Consider the following 14425-nt stretch of genomic DNA (forward strand, 5'->3'; position numbering starts at 1 on the left):
CAAAAGCCAAAAGATACAGGCTCACAACCAATAATAATTTGCCCAGTAAAACTGAATATAATCCTACAGGTGGAAAAAAAAATGGATCTTCAAGGTAACAGAGGACTTTCAAGCATTCCTGATGAAAAGAACAGAGATGAGCAGAAATCTTGAAATACAAAATGATCAGGAGTGACATAAGGGGCAGCTAGGTGGAACAGTGGATAAAGCACTGGACCTGGATTGAGGAAGACCTGAGTGAAAATCCGGCCTCAGACACTTGACTAGCTGTGTGACCCTGGGCAAGTCACTTAACCCCCATTGCCCCCCACACAAAAAAGAAGTGACATAAACAGGTAAATATGAGTGAGTAATTATCAACAAATAAACAAGGATGAAATGTTTATATTCCAGTGGAGCGAACTGATAGAGGTATCCCATCAGAACTCTAAAATCATCACGGGTTATAGAGAAAGCCAAATAAAACAGAGAGCCTGTAAACGGTTTTGTTATAATTTTATGATCATAATAGAAGAAAGGAAGCAGGGGTGGGGGAAGGAATATACTAAGCTAAAAAAGTGACAGGAAGTGTGTGTGGGGGGATTATCTTCAATAATCAGGGTACCCAAGTAGAAGAATATGCAAACAAGAAGGAAGAGTTCAGGAGGAGGTGAATGATACGTGACTTAAACATCTTGAATCAGATCTCCTATGAACATGGTAAAATCAACATGTCCAAAAGTAAACTCATGATCTTTCCCTCAAAACCCTCCCCTTTTCCAAACTTCCCTAATACTGTTGGGGATAACATCATCTTTTCAGTCCCCCAGGCCTGCAGCCTAGGTTAATTGTAACCTACTTCTAACTATCTTTCATCTCTTCTCCCATATCCAATCTGTTGCTGATGCCTGTTGATTTCATCTTTGCAACATTTCTCAAATACTTCCCCATCTCTCTTCTGATACTGCCACCATTTTTGTGTAGGAAAGGGGAAAATATAAGAAAATGGGGGGGGGGGGGAAGCTAGGTGGCGCAGTGGATAAAGCACCAGCCCTGGATTTAGGAGTACCTGAGTTCAAATCTGACCTCAGACACTTGACACTTACTAGCTGTGTGACCCTGGGCAAGTCACTTAACCCCAATTACTTCACAAAAAAAAAATAGGATGAAGGAAAAAAAAAACAATTAAAAATTAGGATTATGAAGTGAATGGGATGAGTTCTCCCATAAAATAGAAATGTATAGCAGAATAGATTATAAAGCAAAGTCTGACAATATGTTGTTTATAAGAAACACTAGTATCATAAACATTGACACATTTAAAATAAGAGGCTAGAGGAAAAATCTATTTGCTTCTGCTGAACTCAAAAAAATAAGAGTAGCACTGATATACTCACAAAAATCAACACAAAAATAGACTTGATTAAGACATAAACAAGGAAACTACATTATGTTGAAAGGTACAACAGAAAATAAATTATATTAATACTAAACATGTAGTACTGAAAGCAAAAGTTACATAAGTTGCATGGAGAAATAGATACCTCACAGTCCTGTCCTATGATGTTACCCCAACAGTGGCTACTCTCTCTTCTCTTATCTTAATTCCTTAGTGAACCAGTTCAATTCTACACTGTCCTCTTCTCTCACATCCCTTGGCCCCTTATGGTATTGTCAGTTTTGTGCTGCTGTTCCTCAGTGTTGATTTACTCCCACCATTTGCTGCCTTTGCTCCTACCCAATATACTGCTGAATGAAGCTAGAAAAAAGATCACAAAACCATGCTGATTGTGTACACTACAAATTTATATCACATAACACTTAATTGGGTTCTCTTTGCTTCAAGGAAATCTTTTTAGAACTCCCTAATTAACTCCCATTCACCACAGCACCTCTTCCAAATCTTTTTTCTTCCTTTGGCAAATGTCCCATGGCTCCCCTCTCCCTGCCCTTTCAACTGAGAAACTCACCTCATATTTAACTGAAAAAGTTGAGGCTATTTTCTGATATCTCCTCTCTTCTCATCTACCACTCAGATGTCACATCACTTAGATGACTTCCCAACTGTCTCCTCCTTCACCACTGTCTCACATGAAGAGGTAGCCCTTCTCCTTGCCAAGTCTAACCCACATCTCCAAACAATCCCATTCCATCCATCTTCTCAAGCAGAATGCCCCCTCTATCATTCCTACTCAGAGTAATTTTCAATCTCTCCCCTGTCTAATGGTTTCTTCCCTACTACCTATAAACATACCCATGTCTCTCCATCCTCAAAAAATCCTCACCTTTTCTGTCCATGTCCACTAAATATCATCCTATATCTCTTCTTTTCTCCCTGGCTAGCCTCCTTGAGAAAGCTATCTAAAACCAGTGCCTCTACTTCCTTTTCCTCTCCCCTTCTTTAGTAATTTTATCAGTTCCCATGGATTAAATTATTAACATGTCTTGTATACCCCACCCCGCTCTGATACTTCTACAATGCTGGTACAGATCTTAATGCCTGAACTGTTGCAATAGCCTGCTTATTGCTCTTCCTGTCTCAAGTCTCTCCCTGCTGCAATCTATTTTCCTTTCACCTATTAAATTGATCTCCTTAAAGTGTAGGTTTGACCCTGGTTCTCTCTATTCAATTAAATCCTGTGGCTCCCTACCCAGTTCAGGACCCCAATTCATATTGGTCTTTGGATGGGTTTGGTTAGATAGTGTTATACACAGAGTGCCCTTAAAGTTTCAATTCAGATTGCACCTTGTCTGTGAAATTTTTCCTGATATCTCCCTGGCGGCTCTCTCAAACTCTCTTACAGCACTTTGGTCTCCATCACACTCCCCTTCTTTCATTTCCCCTTCTCTCTCCTCCTTCTTATTATTCTATCTTTCTATCTATATCTACATATTGACATCTATATATATTTTTTGTCTCCTCAGTAGAAAGCCCCTTGAGAGCAGGGAGTATTTTTGGTTTTGTTTTTGTATCCCAAGAACTTAGCACACTGTTTTACACAGAGTAGGAATTTGGTAAATATTTGCTTGATTTGAATTTAAGAAATAAAATGCCATTTATTTCTACTACCTTCCTTTTCCAAACCAGTTGCCAATGCATGTCACCACACTGGGCCAGCCAGTGGTTTGCACCAATCCATTTGCTATCTGGAAAAAAAAAAAAGAAGAAAATGATTTATCATAAGGTTATCATTATCTATCTTTCTTAAATGTGGGCATGGGGTATAGCTTGCACATGTGTGTAGTATGGGAGAAGACGATTTCAACTGCATCTTTTATAAAATTCTAATTGGTCACTGAGGTACCATCACTGAATTTGAAAATTTAGACAACCTTTCTTAGCTTTTGAAAAGGACCCTGGGCTTACTTTCTAGTAAGTTGGTTTTTTTTTTTTTTTAGTAATTTTAGTAAGTTTATTGTCAAATGAGCTTAGCAAATGATTATTTATGTTAAATTAAGGGCGGCTAGGTGGTGCTAGCTCTGGATTCAGAAGGACCTGAGTTCAAATCCAGCCTCAGACACTTGACACTTACTAGCTGTGTGACCCTGGGCAAGTCACTTAACACTCATTGCCCCACAAAAAAAAAAAGAAAAGAAAAAAAATGTTAGAAACATCTGCTCTCACTAGGAGAGCAGAATTTGATCAGGTCCTTTTTGTTATCAAGATTAAAATGCTATCAAAACTGTTTCTTCTTTCTAGGATGTCCAGAACCCATACTAGGTGAGTCTTTTCCAGTGTACTGCTGTCCCCAAAACATTCACATCTGTTGGGCTTTTCTGACTATAGAACAATCTGAGAAGTTAATGTCAATATCACCAGCAGTTTTAGAATACAGTCACTTTTAGGGCAGGGACACATCTTGCTTTATACAACACCATAAATTTGGTTCCATTATTTAATAAAAAGGCTCTAGATTAGTGGATGCTTAAACATAAAAATTCTCAAAAAGTATATGATTAGGGGGCATCTAGGTGGCAGAGTGGATAAAGCACTGGCCCTGGATTCAAGAGGACCTGAGTTCAAATCCAGCCTCAGACACTTGACACTAGCTGTGTGACCCTGGGAAAATCACTTAACCCTCACTGCCCCACCAAGAAAAAAAAGTATATGATTATTTCACATTAGAGCTGTGATTTTTGAACTTTTTAAAGTTGCAAATCCTACAATAGGTTTGGTTTTACAAAGCAATCACCTTCCCTATGTAACAATTGGAATGACGCCACCTGCTGGAGACTTACTGTAGAAGAGTTCCGCCCATGAAGCGAAGGTCTTTGAGGGCAAGACCAGGAGTCTCTTCTTTGGCGTCAGGAAGTGACACCGGCTAGTGGGAGGAGGAAGGAAGAGACTGGTGCTCGGTCTCACTCTCTTTCCTGAGGACGCTGGTGGAGTGGGGAGCTAGAAATGCGCTCTCCCTTTAATAGATAGGAATCTAGGCCTTTCTCTCTCTCTTTACCAAATTCTTATTCTCCTTAACAAATGCTTAAAAGTCTAACTCTTGCTAAAGCTTATAATTTATTGGTGACCACTCATTAGATATTTTAGACAGACTAGCTAGAATTTTAGCCCTTAACACCTACTCAAAAAGTTGGAACCGAAAACAACAAAAAGGACCATACGGCATATCACAGATAGGACACTTTGATAATTTCTTCTGCTGATTTTAAGTAGATGACCTATGAACTTAGGATAAATGCATTATACATACATTCAGACACAGATAAATTAATGTGTATGTAATAAGGTTCATAGGATTAGAGATTTAGAGATAAGTTTCTTAGTGACTCATATGTGTGTAATCTATTTAGTAAGCTTTAAGCTCAAGTACTTACCTGAGTTATGACGTAGAAACCCAAATTGTGAATATTGTAGAAATAACCCAAGCCAAAAAGGGCTGTAAAGGCTCCACTGGCAAACATTCCAAATGTTAGGTAATATCTAATTGGCAGGCGTTCCCCTATTATGCCACTGAATAAGAGAGGTGAGGAAACAGAGGGCAGGAAAACAAGCACACTCGTAAGGTAAGTCATCAATTAAACAATTACTTTCAGAATATTTTTATGCTGTTAGTTGATCTTTGACAAACAGAAGCAATTAAGAAATTCTAAGAAGAGTGCGAATCATAATTTTTCCTATAAAACATTTATTAACCAGAAAATGAGAGCTATGAGCTAATTCCTTTATCAAAAAGAATTAATTATAAATACTAAATCTCATGAATAGTGTTTATTAATTAGTAAATAAAACAGGTATCTTGACAGTAGGTAATCTTTCAATGTCAATAGTATATAACACATGGACATTTTAAAATAAAAACTATCAGAACTGAATGAGGGGCAGCGAGGTGGTGCAGTGGATAGAACACTGGCCCTGGAGTCAGGAAGACCTGAGTTTAAATCTGACCACCTCAGACACTTAACACTTACTAGCTATGTGACCCTGGGTAAGTCACTTAACCCCAAGTGCTTCACCAAACCAAACCAAACAAACAACAACTGAACGATCATGAAATAATATTGAAACACAACACTATATATATATATATATATATATTTTCCAGGGAACTAACTCCCTTCAATTTACTCTAATTAGTGTTTACCAAATGTGCTACAGAGTAACAAGGAAAACCTTAAGGAATACTAAAGCATCCTAAATTACTTACTGAATAAATTATCACCTTATGTTCCATCCTGAAAGCTGAAAAGCTAATCAAAGATGTTTGAGCCTTTTCAAAAACCAAAAGCTTTTTAAGTCCTTCTGTTCAATGCAGACAAAAGAAGGATTAAGAGATCTATCTAGGAAAAGCAGTGTAGTTCTCTGTTCCATTGTGGATGACTTAGAATTCCAATCCTTTCTTTAATCTCTAAATCTAATGAAAAGTGTATCAAATAGATTGTTTTTTTCTGAGTTCATAAAGTAAGAGAAATCTACTTTGAATTTGGTACTTGGCCCATTTCAGAATTGAGACAGAAAAAAAAAAATTTTAAAACTTCATACTAAGTTTAGTACCAAATTTTTTTTTCCCCCAGAAGCATTTGGTTAATATATAGAATTTGGTTAGAAGGGTTCTAGTCCAAAAATCTCCATATTTGGGATGAAAAATCAGGGCCAAACAGGTGAAAGAGAGTTATATTTGCATGTGTGTGTGTGTGTGTGTGTGTGTGTGCACGTATGCACATATATATAGTAAGTGCAGGTTGTCATCCCAACATGAGGAGAAAGTAAAAATAATATAGGAAGTAGTGAAATTGGAGGAGAACACAAAAAAGAGAAAAAATGTGAAGAGGCAGCACTGCTAATCTGTTTCAGGAAGTTGGAGAATAGAAATAAAAGTATGAAACCAAGAGGGAAGGGGAAAAGAAAAAGCCCCTAGGCATTTGGTGTTATACAATAGGTATGAAGCTCTTCCTGTATTGGGTGGAATTGAAGTCTCTGAGGAAGAAATAGCTTCTAATGTTCAAGGAAAGATGATGCTGATGTATACATACAATCCGAAGAAAGAACCTTCTAGATATTTAAAGCTTGCTTTGTTGATTCACATATCTTAGAGCTCAGAAGTTAAAAACTTCAGGATTTAAGTTGAAATATTTTTCTAGCAACTAATTCCCCCACCTGATGTTGTATCTGCTTAAATCCTCTCATTACTGCTTCCTAATTTCTAAAGGTGTTTTTAAAGGTCTCATACCTGTCTACTTCCAATTGCTTTTCAAACTAAAGGTCAGCACTTGGACAAACACTCTGTAAACCTGGGTATTCCTGGTCTCATGGTAGAGCAGCCTGGAATTACTAGAAAAATTGAGAGAACATTTTTCCCCTCCAAAGTTTTAAAAAAATATATTTAAGATGTTAAAAATATAAGTAATATTTTCAAATACCTGACAGAAACCCCTTGAATCACCTTCTGCTTATTATACATGTGATTCTGGATGTTCCAAAGGTATTTCAAATTCAAAATATTGAAAACTATACTTATTATTTTTTTCCTCAAACCCTCCTTTCTTCCCAACTTTCATATTTCTGTCCAGGGTAAGAACCCTTTGAACATCAGTATGATCCTGGACTCCTCACACTTTCTTATCTTTCATATTGAATCAGTTGTGAAATTTTGTTTCTATCTCCACAATATCTCTCACATAATTCACTTTTTCTCCACTTGCTGTGCTACTAGCCTGGTTCACCCCCTCATTTCTTCTCACACAACTTGACACAACTTCTTTCTTAATTGATTTTCCTGCCTCAAGTTTCTCCCCCAGCCAAACCATCCTGTGCCCGGCTGACAAAATGATTTTATTAAAGCTATGTTCTGAGCATGTCATTTCCCTACTCAATAAATTCCAGCAGATCTCTATTGCCTTTACAATCTGGCCCCATTCTCTTGCCCATTACTCCCCTCCACTCTATGATCTAGGCATAATGTTCTTCTTGCTGTTCCTCACACATGACACAACATCTCTCATCTCCATGTATTTAGACTGGCAGTCGCCCATACCTGAAATACTCTCCCTCTTCACCTCCTTCTCATGGAACCCTGATTTCCTTTAAAACTAAGCTCACTCTTTGCTATTCTCAGCAATACAATGATCCAAGACAATACTGAAGGACTTATGATGAAAAAAGCTATCCATCCCCAGAGAAAGAGCTGATGGTGTCTGAATATATGTTGAAACACAATTTTTTAAACTTTATTTTTTTTGAGTTTTTTTGTCTGTTTCCTTTTGCAACCTGACTAATATGGAAATGTTTTGCATGACTACACATGTATAACTTATATTGAATTGCTTGCCTTCTTAAAGGGGGAATGGGGAGGAAGGAAAAAAGAAAATTTGGAACACAAAGTTTTAAAAATGGATGTTAAAAATTGTTTTTACATGTAATTGGGGAAAAATAAAATTCTGAATAAACAAACAAAAAAAACCCCTAAGCTCACTTGTAACCTTCTTTGTTCAGTCTTTTCTGATCTGTTTTTTTTCTCCACTGTTTTCACCAAGAAACTAGGTGTTTCTGCTTTATACGTGTTTTGCTTACAACTTTATGTAAGCTACTTGAGGGCAAGGAATATTTTTCTTTTGTCTTAGTATCCCCAGCACAAAACATGATGCCTGGCAAATAGGTGATTAATTAATGTTTATTAATTAATTGATTGGTTGATTCAACTCTTACCTTCTATAAGTTGATAGTGACTTAATATCTTTTGATACTCAACATTTTCAAAGTTGAGCTCTCAAGCTCTGAATATTACCTTCTTGGTGTTTCCAGGGCTAAGGTTTGTACACCTTCTTTGGAACTCATTAATTTCATCTATCAAATGATGAAATTAGACTAGATGAGTTCCAAGGTGCTGCCAATCTACACTGTGTATAGTTTGATGATTTTCTGAAAGATTAGTCATTGATATAGCATGCTGAATGCTTTCTCTATTATATTTTGTCAATTGCCCATATCTAAATAGGATGGAGTCATTCATTTAAAGATGATAGACTTAGAATCAGGGGACCTGGATTTAAATGCTGGCTCCCCACCTTACTGTTTCAAGAGTGAATCATTTGGGGCAGCTAGGTGGCGCAGTGGATAGAGCACCGGCCCTGGAGTCAGGAGTACCTGAGTTCAAATCCGGCCTCGGACACTTAACACTTACTGGCTGTGTGACCCTGGGCAAGTCACTTAACCCCAATTGCCTCACTTAAAAAAAAAAAAAGAGTGAATCATTTAACCTTTCAAAACTTTAGTTTCCTCATCTGTAAAATAGAAATGATACTTAAACTACCTAACATCATATTGTTATAAAGGCATAAGAAAGTGTTAGGAGAGAATAGGAACTATTAGGCAAACAGAATTTTTAAAGCTCTGAGGAATGTTTTTTTGGGGGGGGGGTATAAAGCAGGTAAAAACCAAAACAAAATAAGAGACAAGTAAGCAGTATTCACTTTTTATCTTCTCTGCCCATTTACAGTGAAAGACTATTAAGAGCTACATAGATAAGCAGTAATCCTTGATTATCTAGAGACTACATTAAAAAATTTTTCCTGTGTCAAAAATGGATTTGTCCTCTGCCTGGGATAGAAACAAAAGAAAGGGCATTTGAATGCATTCGAGGATGAAGTTGTCTGAACAGAGTTAACTTAGATGTGGGGCAGGCATAGCTCTTGCCTCTCAGTGGTAAATAAAGCTGTCCCTACTATACAGCATGAAGTGGTCGAATACTTTTATTTCTCTAGAGGCTGTGGCTACAGAGAGATGAGAGCCATGAGATCTAACAGATATGTCAGTCATATATAGAGAAGATTCTTAAAAACCAAATTAAATGTTACTTACCTTAAATACATTCCAATTGCATAAGCACAAAGAAATGAATAATCCAATGCTCCCAGTAATTGCTGATAGTTCTTTTTATCTAAACATATGTGCAAAAACAAGGAGATAAGTTCATTATTAGTGTCCATCTTCATATTAAAAGATGATTTAGAGTGGTTTAAAAAAGGTGCAAAAATTTGTCCTCATCAAAGTCTGGGTAACACTCTTGAGTCAGGGATGAGTGTGAATATAGAAAATGTGACTGATTTCTTAGTGAGGAAAGATAAAGTTGATGTATCTGGAACTTTCATACCTGTGCCTCAATTTTAAATGATCGTTTCATATATACATACATACACATACACACATTATATACACATATACTGACACACATATATACACCACATAATATACAGATATATGTAAAAATAAACATACACATATACATGGATACAAATAGGGTAGTTAAAAAAAAATCTGGGAAGACATATGAACTGATACAAAGCAGCGAGCAGAACCAGGAGAACATTGTACACAGTAATAGCAATATTGTAACAATGATCAACTATAAAAGACTTAGCTATTGTGATCAAAATAATGACCCAAGACAACTTTAAAGGACCCTTGATGAAAAATTATATCCACCTCCAGAGAGAGAACTGTTGAACTCTGGGTGTAGATTGAAGCATACTTTCCCCCCCCCACTTTCTTTATCTTTCTTGCCTTTTGTTTTTATAACATGGATAATATGGAAATGCATTTTTTATTATTTGACATGTATAACTGATATCATATTGCTTGCCTTCTCATTGGGTGGGGGATGGGTAGGAAGGAGAGAATTTAGAACTCAAAATTTTAAAAAATGAATGTTAAAAATAAATATAAAAGGGGGCAGCTAGGTGGCGCAGTGGATAGAGCACCGGCCCTGGAGTCAGGAGTACCTGAGTTCAAATCCGGCCTTAGACACTTAACACTTACTAGCTGTGTGACCCTGGGCAAGTCACTTAGCTCCAATTGCCTCACTAAAAAAAAAAAAAAAATAAATAAATATAAAAGGTAAAAAAAAAAAATGAACAATTGGCTCTTATATGAGCTAGCTCCAGAACACCCTTGAAAACACCTATGTTGGCCTTTTGAAAGAGAAAGATCAAAAGGAAAAAAAGAAGGAAAAAAGAAGGGAGGGAGGGAGGGAGGAATGAGGCAGGAAAGAGTGAAAGAAGGAAGAAAAAAGAAAGGAAGGGAAGTTATTTAAATAAATTAAAGGAATTTAGTTTGGGGTAGATTAACAGGAAGGGAGATAACCTTAGAAAAACATATTCATCGAAGTAGTGTAAGCAAAGCTAATACCAGAAATAAAATGCTGGCCTGAAAAACAAAGAGGATAAAAATGGATATAAAATAAACAAATGGAAGAAAATATAAGTCAAAAATTCAAAACTTTAATGTGAGTGGTTTAAATAATTCATTTAAATAGGAAAAAATCTTGCACCAAATATCTCTGATAAAAATCTGACATACATATATATCTATATATGTACATACATATATATCTATATAGCACAAATAAGTAAGAACAAGAGCTATAACAAGTAGACAAAAAATATAGTAAAAAGTTTTCAGAAGAAAAATTCAGATTATTAACAGTCACATAAAAGTTACTCCAAATCACTAGTAAGGGAAATGAAAATGAAAATGACATCGAGATTTCTTCTCATTTACATCAAATTGACAAAAATTACATAAGATAGAAATAGAAAATGTTGCAGTAGCTGCAGGAAGACAGACACCCTAACTGTGATATGACTAATATCTACCAGGGTTCCTTTATCCTCCACCCCATCACCCCATTTGGATTAGAAAAAGGTGACAAAACCAAGAATTGATTGGCCTGGATATAGGACAGGGCTTAAGCTATTTCTCTCTTGAAGCAGATTCCTTGTGGCTTCTGGCTGTATTGATATGGCTCCCTGGTCACCTAAGGGCATAAAAGGTTCCACCCATGTAGGACTAGGCCCTTCCAACATAGTGGATATCAGAAGACTGTGGGAATCAGGGCAGATAGGTGGTGCAGTGGATAAAGCACCGGCCCTGGATTCAGGAGGACCTGAGTTCAAATCCAGCCACAGACACTTGACACTTACTAGCTGTGTGACCCTAGGCAAGTCACTTAACGCTAATTGCAAGAAGAAGAAGAAGAAGAAGACTATGGGAATCGCCAAACTCTGCTGTACTGCTCCGATATATTTCACTGTGGAAATGGGGGAGGAAAAGGGTGGTGAGTCTACAGAAGCTTAGCACTACCATATGCTTGTTTCATATCCTTGCTATTTTAGGACTAAGTTCAAACTGTTCAATGATTTAGAAGTGCCTCATATAATCCCAACATCTTACCTGAAGTAACAGGGTGCCAGAGTCAGGCTTGCCCCTAACATTTGGTGTAGTCAACAATGGGGATAAATTGACCTCAAGGCTCATGGTTGAATTGGAGGCAGGGCATTGCAAATATGCAGGGTGAGGTGAACATGTGGTCATAATATGGTAGTCTGGTACCCACTGCCAAGAGCCCTTCTGGTTGTATATGGGGAGTCATAATGTTCTTGTTGTTTGTTTTTTGCTGAGAAGAGTCAAGTCATGCACAGTTCTTCATTGAACAATATTGCTGTTACTGTGCACAATATTTTCCTGGTTCTGCTCACTTCACTATACATCAGTTCATGTAAATATCTCCAGGCCTTTCTGAAACCACTCTGCTTTGTCGTTTTTTATAATACAATAATATTCCAACACAATCATATACCATAGCTTGTTTAGCTCTTCCCCAATTGATGGGCATTCCTTTGATTTCTAATTCTTAGCCACCACAAAAAGAGATGCTATAAATATTTTTGTACAAATAGGTCCTTTTCTCTTTTTGGGGATGTCTTTGGGATATAAACCTAGCAGTGGTATTGCTGGATCAAAGGGTATGCACAGTTTTATAGTCCTTTGGGCATGGTTCCAAATTGTTCTCCAGAATGACTGATCATTTCATAACTCCACCAACAGTGGTTTAGCATCCTGGTTTTCCCACATCCCCTCTAACATTTAATATTTTCTTTTTTTGTTATATTTGCCATTCTGATAGGTATGAGGTGATACCTCAGAGTTGTTCTAATTTTCATTTCTTTGATCAATGGTGAACTAGAGCATTTTTTCCATATGACTATAGATAGCTTTGATTTCTTCGTCTGAAAACTGCCTGTTCATATCATTTGACCATTTATCAGTTGGAGAATGACTTGCATTTTTATAAATTTGACTTAGTCCTCTATATATCTAAGAAATGAGGCATTTATCAGAGATACTGGTTTCAAAAATTCTTTCCCAGCTTTCTGCTTCTCTTATAATCTTGGTTACATTAGTTTTGTTTATGCAAAAATTTTTTAATTTTATATAATCAAAATTATCTATTTTACATTTTGTATTGCTTTCTACATCTTCTTTGGTCCTAAATTCTTCCTCTGTCCATAAATCTGACAGATAATGAGGCATCCTTTAAAATCCTTTCCTACTTGAATCATTTGGGGAGGCTATAGAGATCAGACTTTGTTAGGGCCATCATGACTTTTTGGAAGTCAGTAACTGTGAGGTCCATTCAACAACCTCCTTGCTGGTGACTATGGGTAGGCCAAAATAGAAACCTTTAAAATTGCCAGAATAATCCTATTTAAAAAACACTGAACAATATTAAGTCCCCAGAGAGTAAAAGATATTTCTTCTCTAGTGAGGGAGATAAAGGAAGCCAGAGTATTTCATCATAACAGCTCCCCTTAAAGCAACTATGTGTTGCCTGTGAGGAAGGTATAAGGCATCATTATACTCATCACTACAACTATGACCTCATCTATGTCATAGACCAAGTAGCCTAAAATCCAGGTTGAGCCATACGGGGTCATTGATCTCAGTGAAATTAGCGAGAAAGAATCTGCCTTCGGGGGGCAGCTAGGTGGCGCAGTAGATAAAGCACTGGCCCTGGATTCAGGAGGACCTGAGTTCAAATCCAGCCTCAGACACTTGACACTTACTAGCTGTGTGACCCTGGGCAAGTCACTTAACCCCCATTGCCCTGCAAAAAACCCCCAAAAACAAAAAACCAAAAAAAACTGGAAAGAGTCTGCCTTCACTAGGAAAGAGTCCAGTATACTTTCACTGTTCTTTCCCAAGGCCACCTATACTCTCTCTTTACCTGATCTGCCATATCATGGTGAACAGAAACCTGAAAGTCTTTTCCTCCTGAGGGCATTGATGTATATCACTGTATTTATTACTGACCTGGCCTGAGGGGCCACAGTGTTGGAGGCCCTAGAGCAGATGGTGGCCCACTTGAGGGATAAAGGTGGAAAATCAATCTAACAAAATCCAGAGTGTGGTCCGGTCAAGTGTGAGGGAATACAGTGGGTGGGAACCCCCCCCCCCCACTGCAGAGAATTCCAGGGACAGCTCAGAGTAAACTACTGACACACTTCCCCACAACCTAAGAAGGAAGCCCAGAAACTTATTGGACTCTCCAAGTTTTGGAGAACCTTCATTCCCTTTCAGGGTCTCCTAATGGAAACTACTTAATTAGTCACCCACGAATCCATCTCTTTCAGAACAGACTATGGCCTTGGAAATTCAAAAGAAGGCTTTCCAGCAAGTTTTCCCTTTGTGTCCTTTTGATTCTGCAAGATCCATGTTTCTCTAAATCTCTGTCCTCAGCCTGAGGCTAGGCTTTGGCAGATACCAAAATGTGGCAAGAATATGCTACCATTTAGGCTCCTGGGACTCCAAATTCCCTAAAGCAGCCGCTTAATACATCACTTCTGAAGGCAGTTGTTTTCCTATTATTAGGTCCTCATTGCTATTGAACAGATGAGACAGTCATACAATCAACCTTTGCTCAGAATTGCCAATTATGAGTTGGGCAATATGTGATTGTCCCTCTAATAAGTTGAGTGGGACTCAGGAGGATTCTATTGTTAAGTGGAAATGCCATTAAAAATCACACTTGCAGGGGTCCCCCTTGTGATAATATTAATCACTAACAGGTGGCATCTATATCAGAGACTGAGTCCTCTAGTCTAGGTCTTAGTAACTTGCTTCCTCTGTTGGCACAATACATTCTCACCTTTAAAGACC

General features: G+C 37.5%; 1 protein-coding gene across 2 annotated transcripts in view; it reads right to left on the reverse strand.

Moving 5' to 3' along the window:
- The window catches only part of SLC37A1 (solute carrier family 37 member 1), a 179218-nt gene that overhangs the window by 82944 nt on the left and 81849 nt on the right, over positions 1 to 14425 (reverse strand). For both annotated transcript variants that reach the window (XM_043995792.1, XM_043995791.1), the window contains exons 5-7: positions 9290 to 9368; positions 4810 to 4945; positions 3050 to 3126 (exon numbers count right to left, since the gene is read on the reverse strand). In XM_043995792.1, coding sequence (XP_043851727.1) covers positions 3050 to 3126; positions 4810 to 4945; positions 9290 to 9368 — 292 coding nt within the window. The remainder of the gene's footprint in view (positions 1 to 3049; positions 3127 to 4809; positions 4946 to 9289; positions 9369 to 14425) is intronic.

This window comes from Dromiciops gliroides, chromosome 3, assembly GCF_019393635.1.
Source record: "Dromiciops gliroides isolate mDroGli1 chromosome 3, mDroGli1.pri, whole genome shotgun sequence".
Taxonomy (NCBI): Eukaryota; Metazoa; Chordata; class Mammalia; order Microbiotheria; family Microbiotheriidae; genus Dromiciops; species Dromiciops gliroides.